The sequence below is a fragment of the Arvicola amphibius genome, chromosome 6, assembly GCF_903992535.2.
Source record: "Arvicola amphibius chromosome 6, mArvAmp1.2, whole genome shotgun sequence".
In the NCBI taxonomy this organism is placed as follows: domain Eukaryota; kingdom Metazoa; phylum Chordata; class Mammalia; order Rodentia; family Cricetidae; genus Arvicola; species Arvicola amphibius.
The window spans coordinates 108,861,534-108,886,014 of NC_052052.2; the positions used below are offsets into that span (position 1 = coordinate 108,861,534).

General features: G+C 37.5%; 1 protein-coding gene across 4 annotated transcripts; it reads left to right on the forward strand.

The window, feature by feature from the left end:
• The first annotated feature begins 618 nt into the window (after positions 1 to 618).
• On the forward strand, positions 619 to 20,437 carry LOC119817675 (aldo-keto reductase family 1 member C13-like). Of its 4 annotated transcripts, none has more exons than XM_038335033.2 (10): positions 619 to 769; positions 6,794 to 6,922; positions 9,163 to 9,330; positions 10,132 to 10,248; positions 11,113 to 11,190; positions 11,703 to 11,825; positions 14,622 to 14,731; positions 14,981 to 15,146; positions 18,548 to 18,630; positions 20,163 to 20,437. In XM_038335033.2, exons 2-10 carry the CDS (start codon positions 6,839 to 6,841, stop codon positions 20,203 to 20,205), a joined length of 972 nt encoding a protein of 323 aa, XP_038190961.1. In that variant the 5' UTR covers positions 619 to 769; positions 6,794 to 6,838; the 3' UTR covers positions 20,206 to 20,437. The 4 variants fall into 4 exon arrangements, with proteins under 4 accessions (XP_038190961.1, XP_038190960.1, XP_038190963.1 ...); XM_038335032.2 differs by having other exon boundaries at positions 634 to 846; XM_038335035.2 differs by having other exon boundaries at positions 635 to 756.
• Positions 20,438 to 24,481: the final 4,044 nt, after the last annotated feature.

Genomic DNA, 24,481 nt, shown 5'->3' on the forward strand with positions numbered 1-24,481 from the left:
CTCCTGTGGACAATTTGGTTGTTTGGTTGTCCTGTCATCACAGCCTTTTTTTCTCCAGGTTCAAAATTCCTAGGGATAATCTAATTTCTTAAGGTCTGTTGTTTCAATAGTCTAATAACCCTGGAAGGACAAAAGCATCTTTGTAGAATATCCTAGTTTCTCCTAGGACTGTAATAATAGCTCATTGTTTCTTGTGTTGTGTGATAAGGTAGATTCTTCATCATAGTAAAAAGCTTTGAAAATTAAACACACATAAACTTCAGGCTTAAAGAGGTTAGCTCAGGGAAGTACTGGCCCATGCCTGCACCCACAAACAAAACATAAATTACAATAGGTGGTGGAAGCTGAGTCATCTTCATTTGGCATTTTCAGGGAAGCATACACAGTGAACTTTTCTATTTTATGGGTAATTAAAATCCTGTACATATTTTTGAACCTTCTCTATCTTAGGTGGAAATCCTAGCAAAATGGGGTCCTGAGAAAAGCCGGCCTCTTTCCTAGAAGGACCCACCCTGGAGGAGGGAGGGCAAGTGTTATAAAAAGAGGACAAATAAAAGTCCCTGCCTGCCCGTTGCCAGGTTGTGCAGCTGGGCTCAGCCAGCTCTTATTCTGAAGAGAGTTCTTACTGCCTTGTCCTCTAAAATGAAACTCTTGGCTGCTCTCTGTGTTGTGTGTTCTTCACTTTGGAATTCAGAATAAACAAGACTGAAGCTAGAGTTGAGACTGGAGAACTGGAGACCTGCTGCAGGACATCTGGTGCTCAATACAGGTCCACTTTCTTTAGCTAAAGGGCACAGAGAGGCATTCTCCTCCCAACACTTTTGGCAAGGACTCTGCTCTGACTTGGCAAGTGTATTGTTTCGCTTCTTTCCTAGTTCCTAAGAGTACTGAAACTTTTTCCTCTTGTTGCTTTTTCTGCTCTAAGAATCATTTAGCTTAAATGGCTCCCCTCTCTCCTCCCCCACTTCTCGGTCACTGTTTGTACCCTGGTTTAATTGCCACTGCCATCCAACCTGTTGGTTTCGTTCTTTTCTTTGACCCAAAAAAGCTGAAACGGCAGCTGTGTCTTGGTTCTTGCTTGTGTGAGCATTAACGATAACTTGGAATGGTCAAGAACCTTGTCTTGCACTCTTTCCCATGGTATTGCCGAGATGAAACTCTTTTGCTTGCTCTAATATGTCCTGGAAAGACACTGGAGTCCCCTGAGCTGATTATTCTGATGTGGCACTTGGCTATCTGGAGAAGTTGCAAAACTCTAAGGATGAATTTAGAGGATCCTTGTTCTGAGGGCTGCAGAACAGGATGTCTTTTTAACCAAGCAGCCTTCTTTTCTTATGAAACCCTAGTATGGCCTTGGAAAACATGAAGACTGTTGGCAGGAAGTGACCCTAAACCACCCTCATCGCTTTCATGGGGATCCTTGCCCCTATTGCTGGGATTCTTCGGTTGTCTTTAAAAAATACTTTTAAAATTATTATTACTGTTGTTGCTATTTTATGTGTGTGTTTGAATGTACATAATGTTTGTGGGGTACATATGTAATGGCATTCATTGAGAGGTATAAATATAGTTCTGCAAATTGTTTTTCTGCTCCCACCTTTAGGTAATTTCTGGAGGTCAATTTCAGGTCCCCAGACTTGCACAGAAAGTACCTTTACAGGCCAAGCCCCCTCACAGATCCAAAGAAACTGTTTTTCTTTGGCATTGAAATGCAAAAATTTTTTTTGCATCTTGTATTTTGAATTGAGCCCAGGTCCCTGTACATATGAGGTATGCACTATGCCACTGAGTCATGCTCCCAGCTTGTGTGCATTCTTTATAAAGCCTATATGAAGTCCTTACCCCTAAACAAAGCAGGGACACTGTATGACTCTGTTGTTTGCTGATTGGCACCAGCTGTGTTGTCAGCAAGCTCAAACACCAGGTTTAATTGAAAAGGGGACAAAATTATCTGGGAGAAACTCCTTGGTTATAGATAGAGCTTAGGATCAAACTGGGCTGGTGTTATCTGGAGTACAGCCCAAGAATGAAGGGAGAGAGTTGAGAATGGTGGGTATCTTAAAAGGATGACCCAGAGATTGATCATTGTTCAGTCTCTAGATGAAAATTCTCCAGTGATACCTAAAGAAAAGCATGTCTGCCCCTTGGAGACTAGACTATTAAGGAACACATGACTGCCCCTGGAGACTAGACGATGCATAGGATATGAGGGACACTTCATCTGAAATGCTGCTTACCTTTCTGATTCATGTTCCTTCTGTTGGGGAATCAGGACCATCCTCACCTCATCAGATGCCCCCCTGATCTTAAAGAAGTGGGACAGATTTAACCCAGTCACTCTCAAAAGAAGGCAACTTGGTTTTTTTGTTTGTTTTTTTTCTTTTTCATTACTGTCTGGCTCTTTTAAGAACCAGAGGTGTAAAGACTTGATCTCTGAATGGAGCCTAAATCCAGAATCCATGCTGCAGTTATTGACATGCTCTTCAGGGATGACAAATGCAATGAGGTCCTTTATGTTTAAGCCTTTCATGTTAATTACATCCCTGTCCTGCTTGATCTACTTTGCAGATGAAAAGGAAAAATGAGAAAAGTTTCCTTCATCCACATGTGTGCAGTTAAAGGAGAACTCCAACTTCTGCAAAAACTGCAAATTAGATCCCAATTCCAAGCATTTATTCATGTGAGCTCATCTGCTTTAGCACTTGCAGACTTGATAGTGATTCAAAAATTCTGTGGAGAATGAAATTGAGTACAATCTGGTCTTGTTGCAATGTGGAGATCATTAAACTATTTGAAATTTAAAAAAGTCAGGTGGTAAGCCTTCAACATCGAATCTCTTCCCAAGCAGTTTTTCCTTGTTTAGGAGTGTTTAGTGTTTTTCCTTTCTCTGAGGGGAGAAAGGCCTGTTTCTATTGCTTGTTATTGCCCATTTCTAATGTCGGGGAAAAGCTTTGCGAGTTAGAACTAGGGTAAGGTTCCTGGGTGCAGCCTGCTCTCACTTAAGGCAAGTCTCTTGTGCAGTAGGCACTAGTGGTTTCTCTTTCCTGCGTTAGTCCCCTATGAAAAAGAAACCATTTGCAATCTTTCACAGTCCTTCATTGGAACAGCCACATTTTGTGTCTCAAACCACAACTGCAAGGTTAGCATACACACGGTTTTGGCTGGGTGTGCTTTTTTTCATGCCCTTTCTTGTTTGATAGTTCACTGTTTGAGGTCCTTGGAAGTTCCTATCATAGCCTGGCCTTGCCAGAATCCAACATTTTGAAACCCTCAGAATCATATGAGACCAAGAAAAATTATGTAAATTTTTTTAAATTATCCAAGCAGAGATTAAGTCTGCCTAGGAGTTACCACAGACAAGAATCTTATAGTTTAAGAACATGTGGGCTAGTACTATGGGTTAACCTATGGAAATAATTTGGGTTCAGTTCCTTTTGAGTAAGTTGATATATTTGTTTATGTTACTGTTTTAAGTAAAGGAAGGGAATTAGAAAAGACTCCGTAATTAGGAAGGAGAGACTATAAAGTAGGATGCAAGTTACAAAGATTTGTGGAGAGGGGATTTACAGAAGGCATGTATATGATAAGTAAAGGTTGCTAAAATTTCTTTCTTTTTTTTCCCACAAGAAGCTGTGGGAGGGAGGGACACACACACACGGTTTGCACAAGCAGCACACAGACACATGGGATTCGAACTTGCGGACACACACACACAATCGCTGGCACCTTACACGATGAGCCACCGTGCGGCTCGCTGGTTGCTAAAATTTCTAAGACCAGAATTCAGTGCACTGATATAAAGCCTGGGCTTAGCTCAGTGTAAAATTATTTGGTTTGTATCATTCATAAAGTTTGGGTTAGAGAAAAAATTATGTTTAATCAAGATAATTATATTTTCTGCCTTAATTGTTAAAAATCTGTTCTCATCTAAATTTTGCCTGCCACAGAAAGGTTAGCCATAAAAAAAATCATGTGTCACTGCACAAGATGGAGAAAACTTTCCTCCTGGATGCTGAAAACCTAACTTTGAAGGCTTACTCAACAAGAATGGGATGTCTAGAAGGATAGCTAGTGTTTTGAACCTTATCTTCCCAAGTCAGCCAGAGCACAGAAGGAAAAGGAACCATTCTGAATGTTTGGCTTCTCTGGTAAGTTACCTGTCCTTGTAATTGGAGAGGCCTTAGAATTTCCAACTACTGAACTCTAAGCTGCACATAGACTATATGTAGAGTCAAAGAAAAGAGAGTTTTCTCTGTGCTTCTATGTTGAGCTGTATGGTCAGCAAAAAACTTCCCCATTCCTTCAGATGGCACAGTTGATAGAGGAAAGTATAAACAATTAAAAGTCTCTAGGAGATTCTCTGACTCTTTAAGGAGCTTAATTATTTGACCTCTCATGTGGTCTTAAATGCTCCACAGTGCATAAAACAAAATAATGCTATCTGCTCCAACTAAGATTGTTGTTTGATCTAGTTGAGCCAGGGAACCCCTCTGCTTCCAAACACATATAAAGACATATAAAAACCAGATGACTGGTTTTAGCTAGTATAAAAGGAATAGTGTTCAAAAGGCTGTAGAACAGCTGGATCCACAGCTCAGGATAATTTTTCAGCCTTATGTTTCAGAAAGACTCAGAATGAGAAGGGGAGGACCACACTGGAGCAATAAACAATTACCCACTGTGCTTTCTTTTCTAAGGGAACCAAGGTTGAGATAAGCAAATCTGTGGACTATGCTCCACAGCTCCTGCTACTGAAATTATCCTTATGGGAAGTGTCTTAATGACACATTCACTTTCCCCTCTGGCCTCCTCAGATAAATCCTGTCTTAACTTCCATAAAAGCATTTCGGCCCTGGTTAGCCTCTCATTTACTATGATATTATTTGATTCCTTGCTCCTCCTTTAGTGGGCAATCAGATTTCTTTGTTCCATGAACTAACAGATTACTTTTCAAGTAGTTATGCAAAAGGTAGTGCGGCACCTCTTCTGGACCAGATCCAGACACATCATAGCTTGATTGCACCAAATGACCTATGTCTTTCTTAGAATTTTCAAATAAAAAAATTGCATGTTTCTTATACCAACAGTCTCCCACAACATTGACGGTTTGATTTTTGTCTTGTGTCTCTGGTTCTTGTTCACTTAGCATCGTTGTACAACTGATATCTTCAGGCTCAACAACCCAAAACTTTAACTGAGAGTGACCAAGTGATGCTAACCTTTGCCCCTTATCTTTACTTTTTTCTATTAAAGAGTCTCTAAACTTCATTCTTTGGAGGACTCTGTGATCTCTTATCCAGACGTTCCTTATGACAATGCCCTCACCCAGGAAGAGCTAGCCAGATGAGTTGCGTCCTCTCTTCCCCGAAAGATTTCAAAAGTCTATTGTTGAACAGGGGGTGAACTGACCAATGGTCTCTCCACATCAGGATATAGAGAGTAATCGGTTATCCCTGAGCCTTAGGTCCAGGGGCCATGTTGTAGATGTATCAGTTGGGACTGGACTCCACAAATGGACATTTTGATTAGTTGTGATTTTCTGTAAAGACCTCTGCCTGCTGCCTAGAGACATTTCCCTGATGAGGAAGGACTGAGGATCACACTTGTCTTTGAATCTAAGAACAGAAATTTAAAATGTTGTTATAATGACTTAGGTTCTTCTCCAAAAGCCATGGCTTCACTAGTACTGGGTAGTTGGCTAGGTTTCTGGTTTCAGGACTGTTTTCCCCACTGTTGATTGAGTTTTAAGGCCAATTAGTTAGTTGTTTGTTACCACCAAAGTATGTATTCCACCAATGCACACTTATAGTTACTGTATCACTGGAGTGGTTATTTTAATTGGGACAACTCAGAGCCCTTGGAAGGTTGTGCAGATGGTGTAGCTGGACGGAATAAGATATGATAATATTTGGTAGTGTTCAGTCTCAATGCGCCAGTGTCAAGGACCCTTAAACAACAGGTCATAAAGAACAACATGCAGGAGCGGTTGTCTCTGCCTGGATAATCTCAAACAGTCCTCCGGAATTTTCTCACAAGGGAGTAGTGCCCTTTGCTGTCACTTTTTTTCTTTTCAACTTTGGGACTATTTAAACTCCACTCCTTGCTTCTTAGACTGAAATTGGGGTAAAATCTAAGAGATACAGGCTTTTTCCTAAAAGTACCCTAACTGAAGAAAATATAGATGAAGAGGTAACAGAGAGGAGAGCGTGCCTGTAAGAAACAAGGCCACTGTCGCCAAGCTTGGTCTGCTCTTATTTTGAAGTCTGTTCTTGTTTCCTTGTTTGCTAAAATTCAGTGCTAGCCTGTTTGCTCAGTTGGTGTGAAGTATTTCATATTGTCTCTTTTAGGAGCACAAGAACTAAGAGTGCTGCTGAGCTGGAAACTAGCAGAGACTTGAGACATCCATAACCACAAGAGAATAGGTTTCTATGTAGAAAGCAATTACTAATTGTTCACTTAATTGCAATATCTTACAGTAATTGTTATAGTTTAAAGAAAAATTTTACTAAAAGAAATTATGACTATATAGTGATTCACTACAGAAATATCTTTGATATTTCTGAATGAAACCAAATGACCTGTGAAGTAGTGTTTTAAATTTCCTACTCCTCCCTTCTCTGTTGGCTAACTGTTAAACAGGTAATGTCACTGGTTAGCCATTAGACAGGCAGAAGGATTGTTTAATCATTAACCAGACAGTAACCCAGGATACCCATTAGAGTTTCTGGGCTTCTGGTTATCCATTAGCCAGAAAGTTGACATAAGGCTTTTGCATATTCACTGTTCCACAAAGGCTGCAGGAGAATCAGAACCTGCTTAGACAGAAGAGTGATAAACTATGAGTTCCAACCAGCAGCGCGTGAAGCTAAGTGATGGCCACTTCATTCCAGCACTGGGCTTTGGCACATACAAACCTGAAGAGGTAAGAACAATGGTGTTGCAGTGGAGGGCTCGGGAGAAAATAGCCTAAGGGAGGATGGGGGAGATAAAGCTGTCAAATCACCCATTCCCATGGGACTCAGTGGGACTCACGGAGTTTTGTTTCTCTAGACTAGAGCTATACTACATAGGAGGAAGGAGATAGTTTGGCTTTGTCCTGTGTCAAAGTCTAATTTTGTGATCGTTTTTCAATTGCTTCACCGTGCCTTGGGCTGGTAGAAGAGATCAAAGTCACCAGCCTGAAACTCTGTCAGCTTCCTTGATTTGATGCTGATTGGAAGGAGAGAGGGTTCCTCTTTTTAGCTCTATATTCTAGGATATTTTCCCCATACCCCCAAAATGCCAGACTTAAGAAAATTAGCATGTAGAATATTTGTGTAGATGAGAAACAAAGTAAAAGTCCTAGGATGACTGCAATTCTGTTTTGGGAGTGGTCAGTATTTCACAGCAAATGCTGCGCCTGAGTTAAATAAAGCATCCAATGCACCACTCCCAACTCTGGGCACTGGACGGACATTGCAACATCATGATGGTGAAAATGGCAGGTGTGAAATGCTGGTCTTTGCTAATGTACATTAGGTTTAAAGCATAGTGGTCCAGAAGGTGCTCTGAAATGAAGTGAACAAAAGCAACAGTTTACAAACCTGGAAGGAATTTCATGTTTTAAAATCTTTGATATTTTGATTTTAAGATAAGCGAATTACTTTTTAAACTTTGAACTCATGTATTTCTTATTTGTAATTTTTTACAAGGATATGTATGGCATGCCAATGGCCATATTGTCTGGCCTATGCCTTATCATGTCAGAAATATCCAAAGGGCAAGACTGAAGAAATATGATAGGACTTAATTACTTTGTATGGTAAAATTGCCGAAAGAAAAGGAAGGCAATGCAGCAGGAGATATCTTCAGTGGTTTATGAGCATTTATTTGTTTGCTCTTCAGGGACCAGGATTTTATTCCCAGCAGGTACACGGCAGTTCACCTGTAACTCCAGTTCTAGTGATCTAACAACCTTTTCTATCCTCCACAGGCACTGCATGCATATGGTGCACAGACATATATGCAGCCAAAACATTTGCACAGAAAATTAATCTAAAACAACAGTTTAGAAAGAGAAAGAGGCCACGATCACTATAGAAGTCACAGCCTGAGTAGCCCTGTAGCTTGATCACTTGTACAGGCCTCAGGGTTCAATGCTTAGATCCACCATCTCATTTACTATAACATCACCATGAAAAGAATTTCTTTTTCCATTTTTTTTAAATTTATTTGTTCTGAGAAAGGGTCTTACTGTGAAGCTCTGGGCCTGGGATTTGCTATGTAGACTAGATAGACCTTGAACTTGAACTCTCTGCTTCAAGAGTGCTGGGATTAAAGGTGTTGTGTGCCATGTCTAACTCTGATGCTTTTAAATAAATGCAAAAGTAATTTGACATGGCATGGTCCTCTATCCTTTAACATACGGAGGTTGTGGCAGAATAAGTAATAATCTTAAATTAATGTCTGGTTATATTTTCACTCAACAAAGTAAATTTTGCTTTAAAGGCTGTTAACCCAACATGAATAATACCTTACAAATTAGGAACAGCTTTCTATACCGATGTGATTTTCCATGTATTGTCACAATATGATGCAGAAAAGAACTCAGTACTTCCTAGGAGTCTTCACTGGGGGAAGACTCGTGATGCTGCACTGAATATGTATCTCCTCTCTGTTTTGTTCCAAATACCTTTCTCCTGTGTTCATTGTACTTGTGACCTGACTAAATTATAACAGGGCTATTTCTATATACTCAGTTCTGTAAGCATTTCTAGAATAATCACTGAATTTGAGGTCTACTTGAGGTCTTCTGATGCAAATAATTGATCATTATTGCATGGGTATGAAGGAGTTATGGGATATGAAATTCTCATTATTATCCAGGAAGAACCCAGTGAAAGAAAAGTTGAAACCTATTACCTCAAATGCTCAACTATCCTAGATATGGGGGAAAGGCTCCTGAAATCACCTCTGTATCTGTGTTCTCCACAGTTACTGTTTGTGGATACTGTTAAGTTTTACAGGAGGTAAAATTTTAGTGGCCAGGAAACCAGTCTCTTGTTACGTAGTAAAGTAGAAGAAAATGACACAGGAATATAAAATTCCTCCTTTTTGTTCACTACATCCATTTGAACTCCCTCTCTTATATGCCTTTAAATTCTGCTTTTGTTTACTCTTTAGATACCTGAAAATAAGCCACTGGAGGCTATAAATTTAGCTCTAGACGCTGGGTTCCGCCACATCGATACCGCTTATGTGTATCAAACAGAAAAGGCTGTAGGGCAGGCTATTCAAAGCAAGATTGCAGCTGGCCTTGTGAAGAGAGAAGACATATTCCTCACTACAAAGGTATTGTGTGTGTAGTTCTCATATGTACCGATGAACTGAAATGTGATATGGGCCAGCAAACACTAACTGGATCATTATTTAACTGATAAAATATACATACTGGCACAATTTTTATTACATATAATTTGTAGATGAGTTCATGAAAAGCAAAAAAAGATTTTGACGTCCCATTGTCCTCAAATATATCACTCTGAAGTCCTTTTCTTTTCTGAACTGAGCTCAATTCAAAGTAGTACATTTTTAACATGGGCTGTGAATTCAGCTTAAAATATGAAATTGTGACTGTCTCTATCTTCTTGATAGCTTTGTAAAATCCATTATATTTCAAATAGTAATTTTACCTTTAACTATTTAAGAGCAGTAAAAAAGAACTTTCATATTAAAGGTTAAAGTACATTTATTAGTGTCCGTCACACATTAAAATGTCATCTGTTGCTTCTGTTAATTATGTAAAAAAAGCGATGCTAACTCTTCTCTACTGGTAAGAATGGATCAGATAATTAGATTAATAATTGCCTTTGATCTATGTGAGATTTAATTTAGAGACTGAATATTATTAGTAACAAATATGAGTTTTGTCTTTTGAGAAATTTTCTTTTATTTTTGAAGGATTAAAACAAATTTACAATCAAGTTCATATTTGTAAGTCAGATTAATAAAAACCACAGAACAAAGGGGATTTCATGCCTTTTGGTTATAAGTTTCTATATAGTGCAAATGTATTTATATTAGGTAAAATAAAACTTCCATACTTGGATTATTTACTAATCTAGGATTACTTCAATTCTTTCATGTAAATAGCTTTGGTGCACTTATTTTAGACCAGAGCTGGTTCGATCTAACTTGGAAAAATCACTGAAAAACCTTCAACTGGATTATGTTGACCTCTATATTCTTCATTACCCAGTGCCAATGAAGGTAAGCAATTTGAATGATCAGACTTTAGCAACTTTGACCATGGCATGGTTATCATTTTTTTCTGGATGATCAAGATAAAAAAAATTCTGTTTTATTTTTCATGTAAATTCAATTTATGTGTTACATAATCTACTCAAAGTACTTATGCAAATGGCCATAAAATTGGAAGCCCGAGCAATTGCTAGAATTACAGACTCAAAAAATGTTCAAAATGACAATATTTATGCATTTCTCATATTACACTACTAGGTATGTGGGTTTTAGTAAAACATCTTGTTTTCTTGTGGCATCGAGAGAGTTCAAGCTTTCTGGATATCACCTTTTTACAGCATCAGTAAGTTTTCCTCCATCAAAATTAGGTTGGAATAAAACTTTGATTAACCATCTTTAGTGGACAAACTTTCCTTTTGCCCAAATATGTCCAGGTAGGAAAAGAACATTGATTATTTGGCTTGAGTCAGGACGGAAATCCATTATTTTCAGAAGTCAAGGTTGTATGTTGCCTAAATTTTTTAGTGAAAGAGAAATATCTCATCAAAACATTGAAAAGGAAGTAACAAAGTAATGGACATCAGTTAGGAGACTAGAGATAGACCTGTGAGAATAAGGTTTACTAATAACAACAATAATAACTAATATATATGTAAATATATGTATATATATACACATATATATATAGTTTTACACAGGAACTAGTTCAAGTACCTGAGAATACTCCTTATACTTCTATATACAAATCACTTTGTAAATGTAAGTACATAGAATGATGCTCCCCTTAATACATATTTAGTGTTCAATTTCTAGTTTTTCCTTTGATTATAATTGTGTTTAGTCAGATTATAGTGAAGCCTGTTTCTGTTCCAGCCAGGGGAGGATCTGTTTCCAGCAGATGAACATGGAAATTCACTATTGGACACAGTGGATATCTGTGCCACATGGGAGGTGAGCAGTTGGAAGAGGGACAGTGGAGGAGCTGAGAGAGGGAAGCCGGGTCATGCTTGAGAAAGAGGGGTATATGCCTTTGGGTGTATAAATTCATTATGTTTATATAGGTGTGTTACCAGAGTGAAGGGGAGCCATGCATTACTACAGTGTAATGAAGGGCAATGAAGAACTACTCAGGACAGTAGGAATGAATGTATTTTGCCAACATATGTTGTGTGAAAATCTGGTTCTTAGTAAGGATGCAGGAATTCCTTCCTGGCTGTCACTTTCTTCCTCTATTATCTTCACTCTTTTGATATTTTTCACATTCAGTTTCAGTGATCATCTGGGCAGTGTCTCCTTAGTGCCACCGTCTCAATGTTAGTGTGATAATGATCAAACCCAGGGTCTTTCACTGCTAGCAAGTGCTCTGCCACTGAACTGTATGTCCAGAGCAAAATGGTGTGTTCTGTTCCATCTTGCATTTATTTCAATGTAAATATAACTCTTCACAACTCCTTTGTTTCTAGGCCGTGGAGAAGTGTAAGGATGCAGGATTGGTCAAGTCCATTGGGGTGTCCAACTTTAATAGCAGGCAGCTGGAAAAAATCTTGAACAAGCCTGGGCTTAAGTACAAGCCTGTCTGCAACCAGGTGAGAAACTTCACACTCCCCTTAGTCTCATATGCATTTCCTTATCTCTGTTCTGATGCCTCAGGTCCATTTGATCCTTCCTCAACTCATCTTATTTTCATTGAAAAGAAGATTCCAAGGATAGTGTCACTGTAGCAAAGGATACTTTGAGATTCTAAAATTCAATTTTGCGTTATTAAATTTTGTGAAAAGGAGACCATACTGTCATGTCCAACTGGTGCAGAATGTGGAGATTTAAATTGATCCAGGAAGCAGATGTCACTAGTAGTATTTCAGGACCAAAGTAGACTTATCTGACCTGGGAAAATGTAGTCTATCAGACAAGTGAAGGTGCTGGCAAATGGGCTGACTTATAGTGAGAAGGTCATAAAAACATGGAATGAGCAGTGAAAGGAGAGAATGAAAATGAGCGAGATGAGTAGGCTTGACAGCTTTGGAGGTAAAGGGGTTATTCCTTCCTCTTAGTATGCCTGGTCTTGGAATTTTAAAAGAAAGACATAGCTGCAGGGAGTGTACAGTCTAAAAACCATGCACATTTAACTGATTGACTTTTCATAGTGATATTAATGTTGGATAGAAGCTACACTCGGGGATTACATGCAGAACATACAGTTGATTCTGTGCCAGAAAACCTCTAGGTGAGCATTTCTTTTCTTCCTCATCTCTTATAAGCCACTTAAACGCATGTATGTATTCTGTGAGTGGCTCTATATTCTCTATTACAATTTAACACATTCTCATCATGTAACAAAGATCTTTGTCTGAAAACTGTAGTGACCTGGTTGCTATGGTAGCAAAGAAGAGATTTTCAGGCAGTTGAAGTATTTAATTATAGATCAGAAAAAGAAAAGCATCTTATACAGTGCACCAGAATAGGGCATGTGCTGGACATAAAGAAAGCATTGCCTGGCACAGGCCCAAAGTCCACTTCACTGCACTCTCTGCTGGAAGGCCTTGCTGGCTGGTCAGAGGTCTCAGTTTATCATGGTCTGGCAGCTTTTTTCCAAAAGCATAGCACATGGAAACTCCCTCTCTTTTCAGCAATACTTTCTGCTCTCTACTGGCCCTTATCTGGAGACTGTTCCTGGGTCTGGAGGTCTGATCTTATCTAAAAGCTATCTCTTAGCCAGATTCCTGATATTTATTGACCTTTACCCTTGGCACAGATTCCTGCTAGAAGACTTGTGCTAGTAGTTTTGCTATAGAACTCTATTGCAATGTATGTGGTCTTGTGATAGGAGCATGCCACTTAATTTCAATTTGGGTTTGTCTTCAAGGTCCCCAATTCTATATTTTCCTTATAACATGGAATAAAGTTGAGCTGATTCACCGAAGTCTGTCTCCTGGAGGGATGTCTCTGTCATACCCACAGCCATCCTAACCCTGTTCCTCACTTCTGATCCCTCCATCCCCATGGACTAATGCAGCCTGCCATCTGGAGGAAGAAGCAGAACCACTCCTCTCTATCCCTTCTTCTTTCTTCTTTGTTCCCCAAGCAGCTTGTCTCAACTTTGATGTCATCTGTAGGATTTCATATATCTACAAGGTCTAGGACTTAGAAAAGTGAGAAAAAGTAGGGTACTTGTCTTTCTGCAACTAATTTATTTTACCCACTGTGATTATCTCCAATGCATTAATTTTTGTACATGCAGTTAACTTTATACATTTTTATAAGTAAAAACTCCCAGTGTGCTTAGAAACCACATAAGCTCTATCCTTTCCTCTGCTGTTGGCAGCTATGCTGGTTCCCTAACTTAGCTATCATGAAGTGGTCTGCTATTAGTAGCTTTTCCTGAATAGAAAATACTGTTTCAGGTCATTACGTTTTTTTTTTTTTCATAATAACACGAAATTGTGATTTTCCAATATAACAAATATATATTTAACATAAATTTCTCAAAAAATTCTTATCATAATTTTTGTGAAACATCCTAAATAATTGATAGACTGAAGAAGAATATTTCTGCTTCCTAACCTGTATCTCAAAACAGTGACAGTTTGTCACATGAAGAAATACACCCATACAGGGTCTATCTCTACATATATATTTACTTTATATCTTTCCAATATTTTCCTTAATTTTTAATTTTAAACACCAATTGAGTGTGGGCATTTGTGTTGTGTATGTGCATGTGTGCTGTAGGAAGTCTTACAGCTAGTGGTTACTCGCCCACTGGGGCATGGCCTAAGCGTCTGTCCACACATGTGTCTATGCTTATGTGTGTGTGCATGTGTTATGGTGCATATGTGAAGGAGGACAGGAGATGACTTGTGAGTTCCATTGAGAAAACTCAGGTCTGGCTTGTCAGCAAGTATTTTAACCCACTGAGCTAACTCACTGGCTCTATTTCTGAAACATTCTTATGACCTTCTTCAAAGTAGTTTCTCTAAGTGTTTACTTTCAGAGAGTTCAGAAAAATATCTCCCAATGAGAAGATGTGAGCAGACATTGTTAGAATTGTATTTAAGTAAATTAGCAACAATTCTCTTACATAATCTGAACCTGTCTATATTTAAATTTCCCAGTTAGTTCTGGAAACATCTTGAAGTCAGCACTGTATTTTTGTTTTGTAATAATGCACAATGAAATTTGAACTTCAAAATCTGGTTTATAGAATTATTTTCTCATATTAAAAATAATTTTGCATCATATTAGTATATAGATGTGAAATTAAGGTTTAAAGATTAAATATATTCATAATGTAAATATGTTACATTTTCTTATTTAATCCTTCTCTTTTACATAAACATTAGCATTTCATATAATCAGATACCATTTTGTTTATCTCTCTATAGGTGGAATGCCATCTTTACCTGAACCAGAGCAAACTGTTGAACTACTGCAAGTCAAAAGACATTGTTCTGGTTGCCTACTGTGCTCTTGGATCTCAGCGACCTAAACGATGGTAAGGACAGTACGGAGTTTACTCCAAACATCAGTATTGGTGAAATTTTTTCAATACTAATATAAACTCAGGTTTCAGAAACTCATTTGAACTTGCTAAGAGAGAGAGAAGAATTTCCATTTTTGAGCAGATCTTGATGATGCAAATGTAACTGGTCCAATGATTTTTTTTTTTTTTTAAGGCCCCGGTTCTGAAGCCTCCTAACAATTCTTAGCTTTTGAAGCTAAAGATTTCGGCCTTTATTTCCAGGGTGGACCCAAACTCCCCGGTTCTCCTGAATGATCCAGTTCTTTGTGACATGGCAAAAAAGCACAAGCGAAGTCCGGCCCAGATTGCTCTTCGTTACCATCTTCAACGTGGAATCGTGGTCCTTGCCCAGAGTTACAAAGAGAATGAGATAAAAGAGAACTTACAGGTGACCAGGGAGGCTGTGGGCATCTGGACTCTTACACATCATCTCTCTTCTATTTTCTTCTTTGAAATCTCTCAGGAAACTTTTTGGCCCAGACAAACTCCCTGGCATTTCCTGCTCACATGAGATTTCAGTTGCATGCAGAAATGTTTTGTTCTACTCTCCAACATAACAACTTAGCTTGATAATATTCTATTTAGAGAGAGCACAGAAATTTCGAATTCAGAATTAAGTCATTTGTGAACTGTGAACAGCTTTGCAATGGGTCTCTTCAGTGTTTGATGAACCGAGAGTTTAAATTTGGGTAGATATTTTCATATGATAAACTTTTGTGGCATTATTTTGTATTTGACTTGCATAGTCACATATTTTATTATTTTATTTTTGTTTATTAATTTTTATTTATGTGGATAGATGTTTTGGCTGCATACATGTCTGTGCACCACATCCCTGCCTGGTGTCTGCAGAGGCTAAAAAAGGGTATCACATGCTCTGGAGGTGAAGCTGTGAATGATTGTGAGTTGCACGGTGTGTTCTGGGACTCTAACCTGCTCTGGAAGTTCAGATAGTGTTTAAGCCAGTGGGCCATAGCTAGTATCATGCTCACATATTTTAATATGGATGTGTTTATTTCATATGAGTTGCTTTACTGGCTAAGATCATATTCTTTTCTTGAAGACTATATTGTTGGCCTTCTGTTTTCAACTACAAGAACTTAGTTATACCATTATGTAAAACAATTGAAAAATGAACCAGGACCATCCTAGAGTTTTAATATAGAGTATATTTTTTAGTTCATTATTCTATGGTTTTACATCTTTCTAGAGTTACATCTGAGCACTGAGTGGTCTGTCTACCTTGAGTTCTCTCAAATGCATTTAAAGAACTAGTGTATATGTTTGCAAGATGATGATATCCATCTGACTCAGGATACAGTTGATCTTTTCTGTGATGTTCTTTAGCCCCAAATAGTTTTCATTCATTAGCCAAATGGCATAGGCTTCCTTTCCTCACATATTCCTCTTTCAAGACTTTAAATCTAGGCAAATAATTATCTACCATATATTCTGCTAAGTTAAGATCCGGGAGACGGTTCAGTTATTAAAGTTCTTGCCAAGCAAACCTGGGACTGGATTTTAGATCCACAGAACTCGCATTCCAGGTGGGTATGGTGCACTCCTCTAATTGAGCTTTGCAGGCAGAGATAAGGGATTCCCAAGAGAAAGCTGACTAGTGAAACCAGTCATATTGTTGTTCTCTGGGTCTGATGGAGAGACCCTGCCTCAAAGAATAAAGTACAAGAGCTATGTGGATGAAGTCTGGTATCAACCTCAGTCTTCCACATACAATACACACATATGTGAACCCCTACATATGCACATATAAAAACACATGAATACCATATATACACATATGGAAATAGATAAAGGGCAGAAAGAGTTAAAATTAAAGGAGTCAGAATAAGGCCATTGCCTATTAGTAGAAGTAGGTGCACATTTGCCTGGAGTGTGAAGACCTGATAATATGAGTTGTAATTAATTTGCAACATTTATATCTTCTCCACATTAATTACCTTACAAATTCAGATAGATTTATTCTATCCTAAATTCTGCTGTGCTCTCTCTCTCTCTCTCTCTCTCTCTCTCTCTCTCTCTCTCTCTCTCTGTGTGTGTGTGTGTGTGTTTATTTTCATTAGCAAAGAATTCTCTTTATTGTGTTTCTTCTTTTCTTTATTTTGTGGTTAAATGCCATGTTCTTTTCTTCATTGGGAATACAACATCACACACCATATATATTTAAAAAGCACATTTCTTTCCAAACTCTAGTTGAAGTGCAGCTTCTGAAATTATGTAAAATAAAAATTAAAGAACAGTTAAATAATGTTCTAAATGACTATGTAGTGTTGCCAGCAAGAGTAATTATAATCATGGATTCTTTTTGTCTTATTTATGTGAACCTCTTTTCAAAATATGACAAACTACCTTAACAATATGACTTAACAATAAGTCAGGTCTTAAACAAGACCTCAATAAGGACAATGACAAATGATGCCATTGCATGTAAAGAAGAAATCTCATAATGTAGCAAGCATACTTAGATAGAGAACTACAGACAAATAATGTTAAGAGCCCAAGGCCTATAGAATTGGTCTTCCTAGGGTGGGGTACTTGCTTATCCAATAGCCACTGGTCAGCCATGAAATGCTATACAACCAAGCAACACTAAACAGATTCAACAGAATGCATTTATGTACATGTGTGTGTGTAGACAGATTCAACAGAATGCATTTATGTACATGTGTGTGTATGTGTGTGTGTGGAATAATTGAACAAAAAGATCATAAACTAGCAAGGAGACATGTGAGAGTGAGGAGAAAAAAGGTGGGGATGATATAATTAGATTTTTAATAAAAAATAAAATATGATTTTCCGTGCCAATAAATCATATATGTATGAATTTCTTAATTTATTATTGTTTACCTTGATTATATCTTTCAGTGTTTAAATATTTAAGTTTTTAGATAAATACTAAATTTCTCCATCAGTTGAGGAAGAACTGAAGGTTTGAAATATTAGGAATTTTAATACGTAACTATAATGAGAATTTACAATTTTAAGTGGCCTTTTAATGTATTAACAACTTAATTTTTTCCATTAAGGCATTTGCATATATCCTGTTAAGTTTATAAAGAGAAGTGGTGCTGTTTATAATCATTTACTAATTAATCCTTTTTTCTTTTGTTAGTTTTTAAATATAAAGAAAAGTTTGCTCAGTGATTTTTACTAGACGGATCAGTAGCTAGATTTGGACACTTTAAGCTTTTCCTCCTCCCTCCACCCCTCTTTCCTTCCCTTTCTACCCCCCCCCCCCTTTCTGCTTTCTATTTATTTATCATCTTTTTAAAAAAGAAATAACCAAAGATTTGATGATTTATTTGTGCCAATAATTTATAAATTAGTAGAAAATTGCTTTATGTAAAGAAACCCAATGCCAACCAGTGAAATCCTATTCATGCCAAATACTTTCTTTTTTTGAAATGATAAAATTAACACCTGAATAAATCATGTCTTAAACTGTGTTACAAAGAATTCTATCTATTTACGTAAATATTTAAATTATTAGGTTCAGAAATTTATTTAAGATTGTTTGAAATCTAGCACCACGGTCTTTGAATAAAGTTCCCTTTGGTAAATTGGACTGCTTCAACAGACCTCAAAAGTGGTTTCCTTTAACATTTATCTGATATCCTTTGATCACTTGAGTATCTTGCTTAATGTCATAAAATAACTTTCACGGGGTTTTGCATATTCAAAAGTTGCATTTGTAGAATAAAATATGATTCACTTGGGTTTTAAAATTTTGCAAATGGACACTGTCCTAAAATGTTTCAAATTGTTCAATAGGTATTTGAATTTGAGCTGCCTTCAGAGGATATGAAAATTCTAGATGGCCTGAACAAAAATTTAAGATATGCACCTGCTCCATTGTAAGTCACTCTTATTAATGTGTCAGAATTTATTTTAGCTTATGTCTTTTTCTTTTCAGTGAATGTTTGTTCATAGAATCAATCACTTCATTAGTTTCTTGAAAGCTGCCATCATGACAATTATTTTTAGCTGGGTGGTGGTGGCACATGCTTTTAATCCCAGCACTCAGGAGGCAGAGACTAGTGGATCTCTTTGAGTTCGAGATCCACCTGCCTCTGCTGTTGAGTACTGTGTGTTCAAAGTCAGTGTAGTCTACAGAACTAGTTCCAGGACAGCTAGGGCTCTTACATGAAGAAACCATGTCTTGAAAAACCAAAACCAAAACCACACAAACAAATAAGCAAAAACATTAATCTTACTTCTTGCTCTTTGGACATATAATTTGATATTTTAAAAGGATAGTTTTCAATGGCATGTGTGTTGTTATCACTAATAGATGATAATGGATTAATAGAGAACATTGAAAGATAAAGACAAGATATAATGTGTAGGTGGAGGCTTCTCTTTCCTTTCCTGGACACTAAGACCTGAATAATCACACAGAAATTATATTAATTACAATGTTTGGTCAATGGCTCAACCATATTTCTAGCTAGCTTTATATCTTAAACTGACCCATTTCTATATTTTGTGTATCACCATGAGGCTGTGACTTACTGGGTAAAGCTCCAGCATGTACTTCACCTTTGGCAGCTACATGGCATCTCCTTGACTCCACCTACTCTCTCTCTATATTTCTGTTCAGAGTTCCCACCTGGCTTTACTCTGCTAGCCATTGGAAAAAACAGTTTATTCACTAACCAATAAAAGCAACACATAAACAGAAGGACATCTTACATTAATAATGCATGTTAAGAGACTTTCAAGTACTTAGTAATCCTTGTTATATAGTATTATAATAAGTAATAATGTTTTCAGTTTATACTTTCTAATGGTGATAATCTATAGATCCACAAATTATATGTTAAGCTTGTTTCTTAGGCATAGAAATTTATCTTATTATTGACATTCTGAATTTAACATAGAAATTTATCTTATTATTGACATTCTGAATTTAACACCTTATGTTGTATACAATGGTGAGCACATAAATAATGAATGAATGAAGTGACAAGGAAATTAGTACCTATAAGCTGTATTCACCACATTATTTTGTGATGATTAATGCTTAGACTTTCATTAAATATGATATTCACTTTTTGATTTTATTGAGAGACTAAAATGAGACATAATGTTTCCTTCTATGCTTTGACATACTAAATAGAGAAGCAAAAAGGAAAAAGTATATGTGTATGTCTGTTTGCATTTTTCTGCTCTAGGCAAGTGAATTTAATTTGAAAAAAAAAGCAGTTTTACTTTGTTAAAAACATTTCCTTCATATCCAAGTTTATGAAAATAAAAATAGTAGATTCTGCAACCAGGCAGGTTAAATTGAGTGGCTAAGTCTAAAGATAGCATCATAGATTTCTGATTTACCACCATGGAAATGAATCCAAGCATTAATATTTTATATTTTTCTTTTCTATTTTAGTGGTAAGGGCCACCCGGAATACCCTTTTTCTGATGAATTTTAATATGGATGCGTTTGTCTTGACTTCTATCCCAAGTCTTGAAGTCCCTCTCTATGGCTATTGACCTAGGTGACATCCGAGATGCTGTCGACTGAAATATATCATTTATGCTCAGTCTGAACTGCTTAACAACTCAACTTCAGCTAGAGCCGTGTCCACCAGTCTACCATAAATCATTACATTTTCATTACGCTTTGAAATAATGGCAATAATTCCTATAAAGATCTTTCTTTAATACTGTCTGCATTTCTTGCCTGGTTTGTTTTGTTTTAAATCTTTGAGACAAAAAAAATTAACTTTTTTCGAAGTTTGGGTGTATAATTTAGGAAATGATAACTTAAGGAGTTGTAGTGGGTGGATACCTTCACTTCTAGCAAAGTTACAAGTACTAGGTATTTGTGAGAATGCTCATCTGACTTGTGAGCCTAAAAGAAAACTCAGTGCACATCATATTCACGTTTCTCAGTCTAGAAGGGGAAGCATTCTTGGAAAGGCTGATCAACAGTGCCAGTGTTCCCTTACAACTTCTAAATTACAGAGAACTTGGAATGTTCAGTGAGACATTCCTGAGATAGTGTTGGCCCATGAGATGGCAGGGGGTTGAGTGATCTTTGGGTAGAGAAGTATGTCATCAGGAGTTGCTATGTTCCTTTATTAGAGTAACAGTAGTAGGTTTCTCCCTAGAGCTTATGGCCTATTTAATCTCAGGTTCTTAGCCTGATTACCAATATCAGGTATGGGTTGCGTATTGTGTTGCAGGCCTTTAATCTAACAAAGTGGGGTTGGCTACTTCCATAACATTTGTACCACTATTCCACCAGTATATCTTGCGGACAGATCACTATTGTAAGCTTCAGGATTTGTATATGAGTGATATTGATGATTATCTTTCTTCTCAGGTTGCATGAAAAGCAATTTTTATTACCACAAACACTAATCAGTAGAGTTGAAGCTTCTAACTGGGCATCAGACTTATTTCTTCATGTTTGATGATATAGTAAATATGATATTACTCATGAAGAGCCTGCCCATGTTTCACAGACCATAGAGCATTATTTTATCTTCATGATAATAAATTACAACATCAAGTAAATGAAAACAGCCACAAAACATCAAACATCAAAACATATGGGGTTATGAAGTTTCACATTTTCTTTTGGAAATATCAATGATTTACTTGGTTTTGGCTAATTGATATTATCCAGTCTCTTGGAAACAGTCAAATAGCTACAGAAACAAAATAAATAGCCAAACATAATAAATGAGATTACAATTGGCAGAAAATTTTACTGTGTTTTTATTCAACTTTGCTGAGCATAATGAGTGTGATCTTGGTGGATAGGTCATGTCTACAGTTAACAAATTTCTTGCTTTAAAGTAATTATCCTGGGAGTTAACAATACTTTATCTTATTGGTCCAATGCTTTGAAGAGTCATCAGAGTAAAGTTAGGCTTATCATCTCTAAAATGATTTACCCTCTCCTCTCAGCCCAGGATGTACACTAACATCAGCAACAACTGCTGTCACAAAAGCAGCAGCTTTGGTTCATGGTGCTATTTTCCCTTATCTTAACAACCATTTTCCATAGAATCTTTGTAAACTCTAGAAAGTAGATAGAAATAAACTTATTTCATTTGCATTTGGAAACATTATTGGACTATTGTTCAATATCTGTTCCCATAATAAGGAAAGCTGACCTTGATTCTACAACATTTGAGGAGAAAATATGATACCCTTTTAGATATCATTCTGCCTCTTCCTCATTTTTTCTTGATTTTCCTGCCTCTTTAAAAATTTTCTTTGTATTGAAAGTATATTCTTTACTCATACTATATATCATATATTTTCCACTTTCTCTAAATTCTCCTCCAAATTCTTCCCACCGCCCCTCCAATCTATATCTACTTTCTGTCTTTCATTAAAAAAATAACAGTTTTCTTAGAGAAAACAAACAAGAAACAAAATAAAATATAATAAGATGAAACAGAATGGATTCCCTGAGGAATAAACAAGAATCAGACCTACTTGTTCACATATACAAGACCCCATAAAAATAATAAATTAAAAGCTATACTTTTATTAATATTTTTTATTTTCTTTATTAATTTTTTTAGACCATTAGTATGTAGTTATGCCGTAGGCCTCTGGACTATCTAGTTCTTGGTTTTTGGTTCTTCCCACAAGCTTTGTGTCACCATCACCATAGCATATTTTGCAGGCAGGAGAGCAATTGTAGATGAAAGGTTTTGCATGTGAGTTGGGGTTTACATTTCTCTTGTGGCAGCCTACCGGGTACCTACTCACATCAAAAATACTAGAATGTAGAGGTGAAGGCTTTAGGTAGGTACCAGCTCAAACTCTTCATTTTTTTTTTCTTTCTTTCTTTCTTTCTTTCTTTCTTTCTTTCTTTCTTTCTTCCTTCCTTCCTTCCTTCCTTCCTTGCTTGCTTTCTCTTTCTTTCTTTCTTGGTGATATCTATCATTTTATTTTATTTATTTTATTTTTATTTTTCCATTCAAAAATGTATACTATACTTCCTCCCCTCCTCCCATTCCCCTCCTGTTCTACCACTCACCCTTCTCCCTCCAGAGGGCAGGGAACCCTGCCCTGTGGGAAGTCCAAGGCCCTCCCCCCTACATACAGGCCTAGGAAGCTGTGCATCCAAATAGATTAGGGTCCTCAAAAGCCAGTACATGCAGTAGAAGCAAGTCTCAGTGCCTTTATCAATGGCTTCTCAGTCAGCCCCCATTGTCAGCCACATTCAGAGTCCGGTTTGATCACATGCTCATTCAGTCCCGGTCCAGCTGGATTTGGTGAGCTCCCATTAGATCAGGCATGCTGTCTCAGTGGGTGAAGCCCCCCCCCCCCCGTGGTCCTGACTTCCTTGCTCGTCTTCTCCCTCCTGCTCTTCAACTGGACCTTGGGAGGGCAGTCCGTTGCTCTGATGAGGGTCTCTGTCTCTATCTCCATTCGTTGCTGGATGAAGATTCTGTGGTGATATTCGAGATAATCATCAGCGTGATAGTGGGGCAAGGACAGTTCAGGCACCCTCTTCTCTGCTGCCCAAGGACCTAGCTGGGGACATCCCCGTGGACACCTGGGATCCCCTCTAGAGCCAAGTCACTTGCCTACCCTAAAATGGCTCCCTAAATGGAGATGGAGGAAGGGCAGATATAGGAGCAGGGAAGAAAATATCTACATTAAGCAAACTCTCCATTTTCAATGTGTTGTGAAGGTATTATCTCCAGCAATGGGGCTTCACTGTCAGTATATGCAGAGCAACCAAATGTCCTGCCAACAGGTTGGATTGTTTGGGGATTTCCATGGAATCCTTTTGTCAATAACTCAATTTGATGCAACCCATTTGTAGTACTGGGAGCTTCATTTGGTGATGAGATGGCCAACTGGGACTCCATCTTTCCCGTTATTTGGAGATTAATTAGTATTACCTTCATAAACTTTAGGAAGTTTCCAATGCATTATGTTTCCATCTCACCCCTCATATGCCTATCACGTCTACCTGTCTTGTGTCTCATCCCCTCCACCCGCCCATTTCTCCTACTCCTTCCAACCACATCCTCACATCCCCATCCCTCTTGTTCCATCTCCACTCATAAAACATATTCTGTTTTCCCCTCCCAGGGAGATCCATGTATCCCATCTAGTCTCTTCCTCAATACTAACTCTACAATACCTATAGGTTGTAGTTTGGTTATCAATTATTTTATGACTAATATCCACATAGAAGCAGACTATATATTTACCTTTCTGGGTCTGGGGTACCTCACTCAGAATGATTTTATTCTAGATCCATATATTTGCCTAAAATTTTCACGATATCATTTCTTTTAGAGTTGAGTAATCCTTTATTTTGTAAATTTGCTATTGTGTAAATATTCTCTTTACCCATTCTTCTATTGAGGGCCATGTAGGTTGGATCTAATTTCTAGGTTATTACTCTATTATAAACAAAGTAGCAATGAACATGATGAGCAAGTGTTCTTTTTTATTTTTATTTTGCAAGTGTTCTTTTATAGAATGAAGCATTATTTGGTATATGCCCAAAAGTGGTATAGATGGATCACGAGGTAGATCAATACTCATCTTTCTGGAGAACTGCCACACTTATTTCCACAGTGATTGTACCTGTCTACACTCACACCATCACTGTAGAAAAAGTTCCTTTTGCTCCCCAGCCTCCCCATCATGAGATGTCACTTGTGTTTTTGATCATAGTCATCCTGACAAGGGTAGGATGGAATCTCAGAGTAGTTTTGA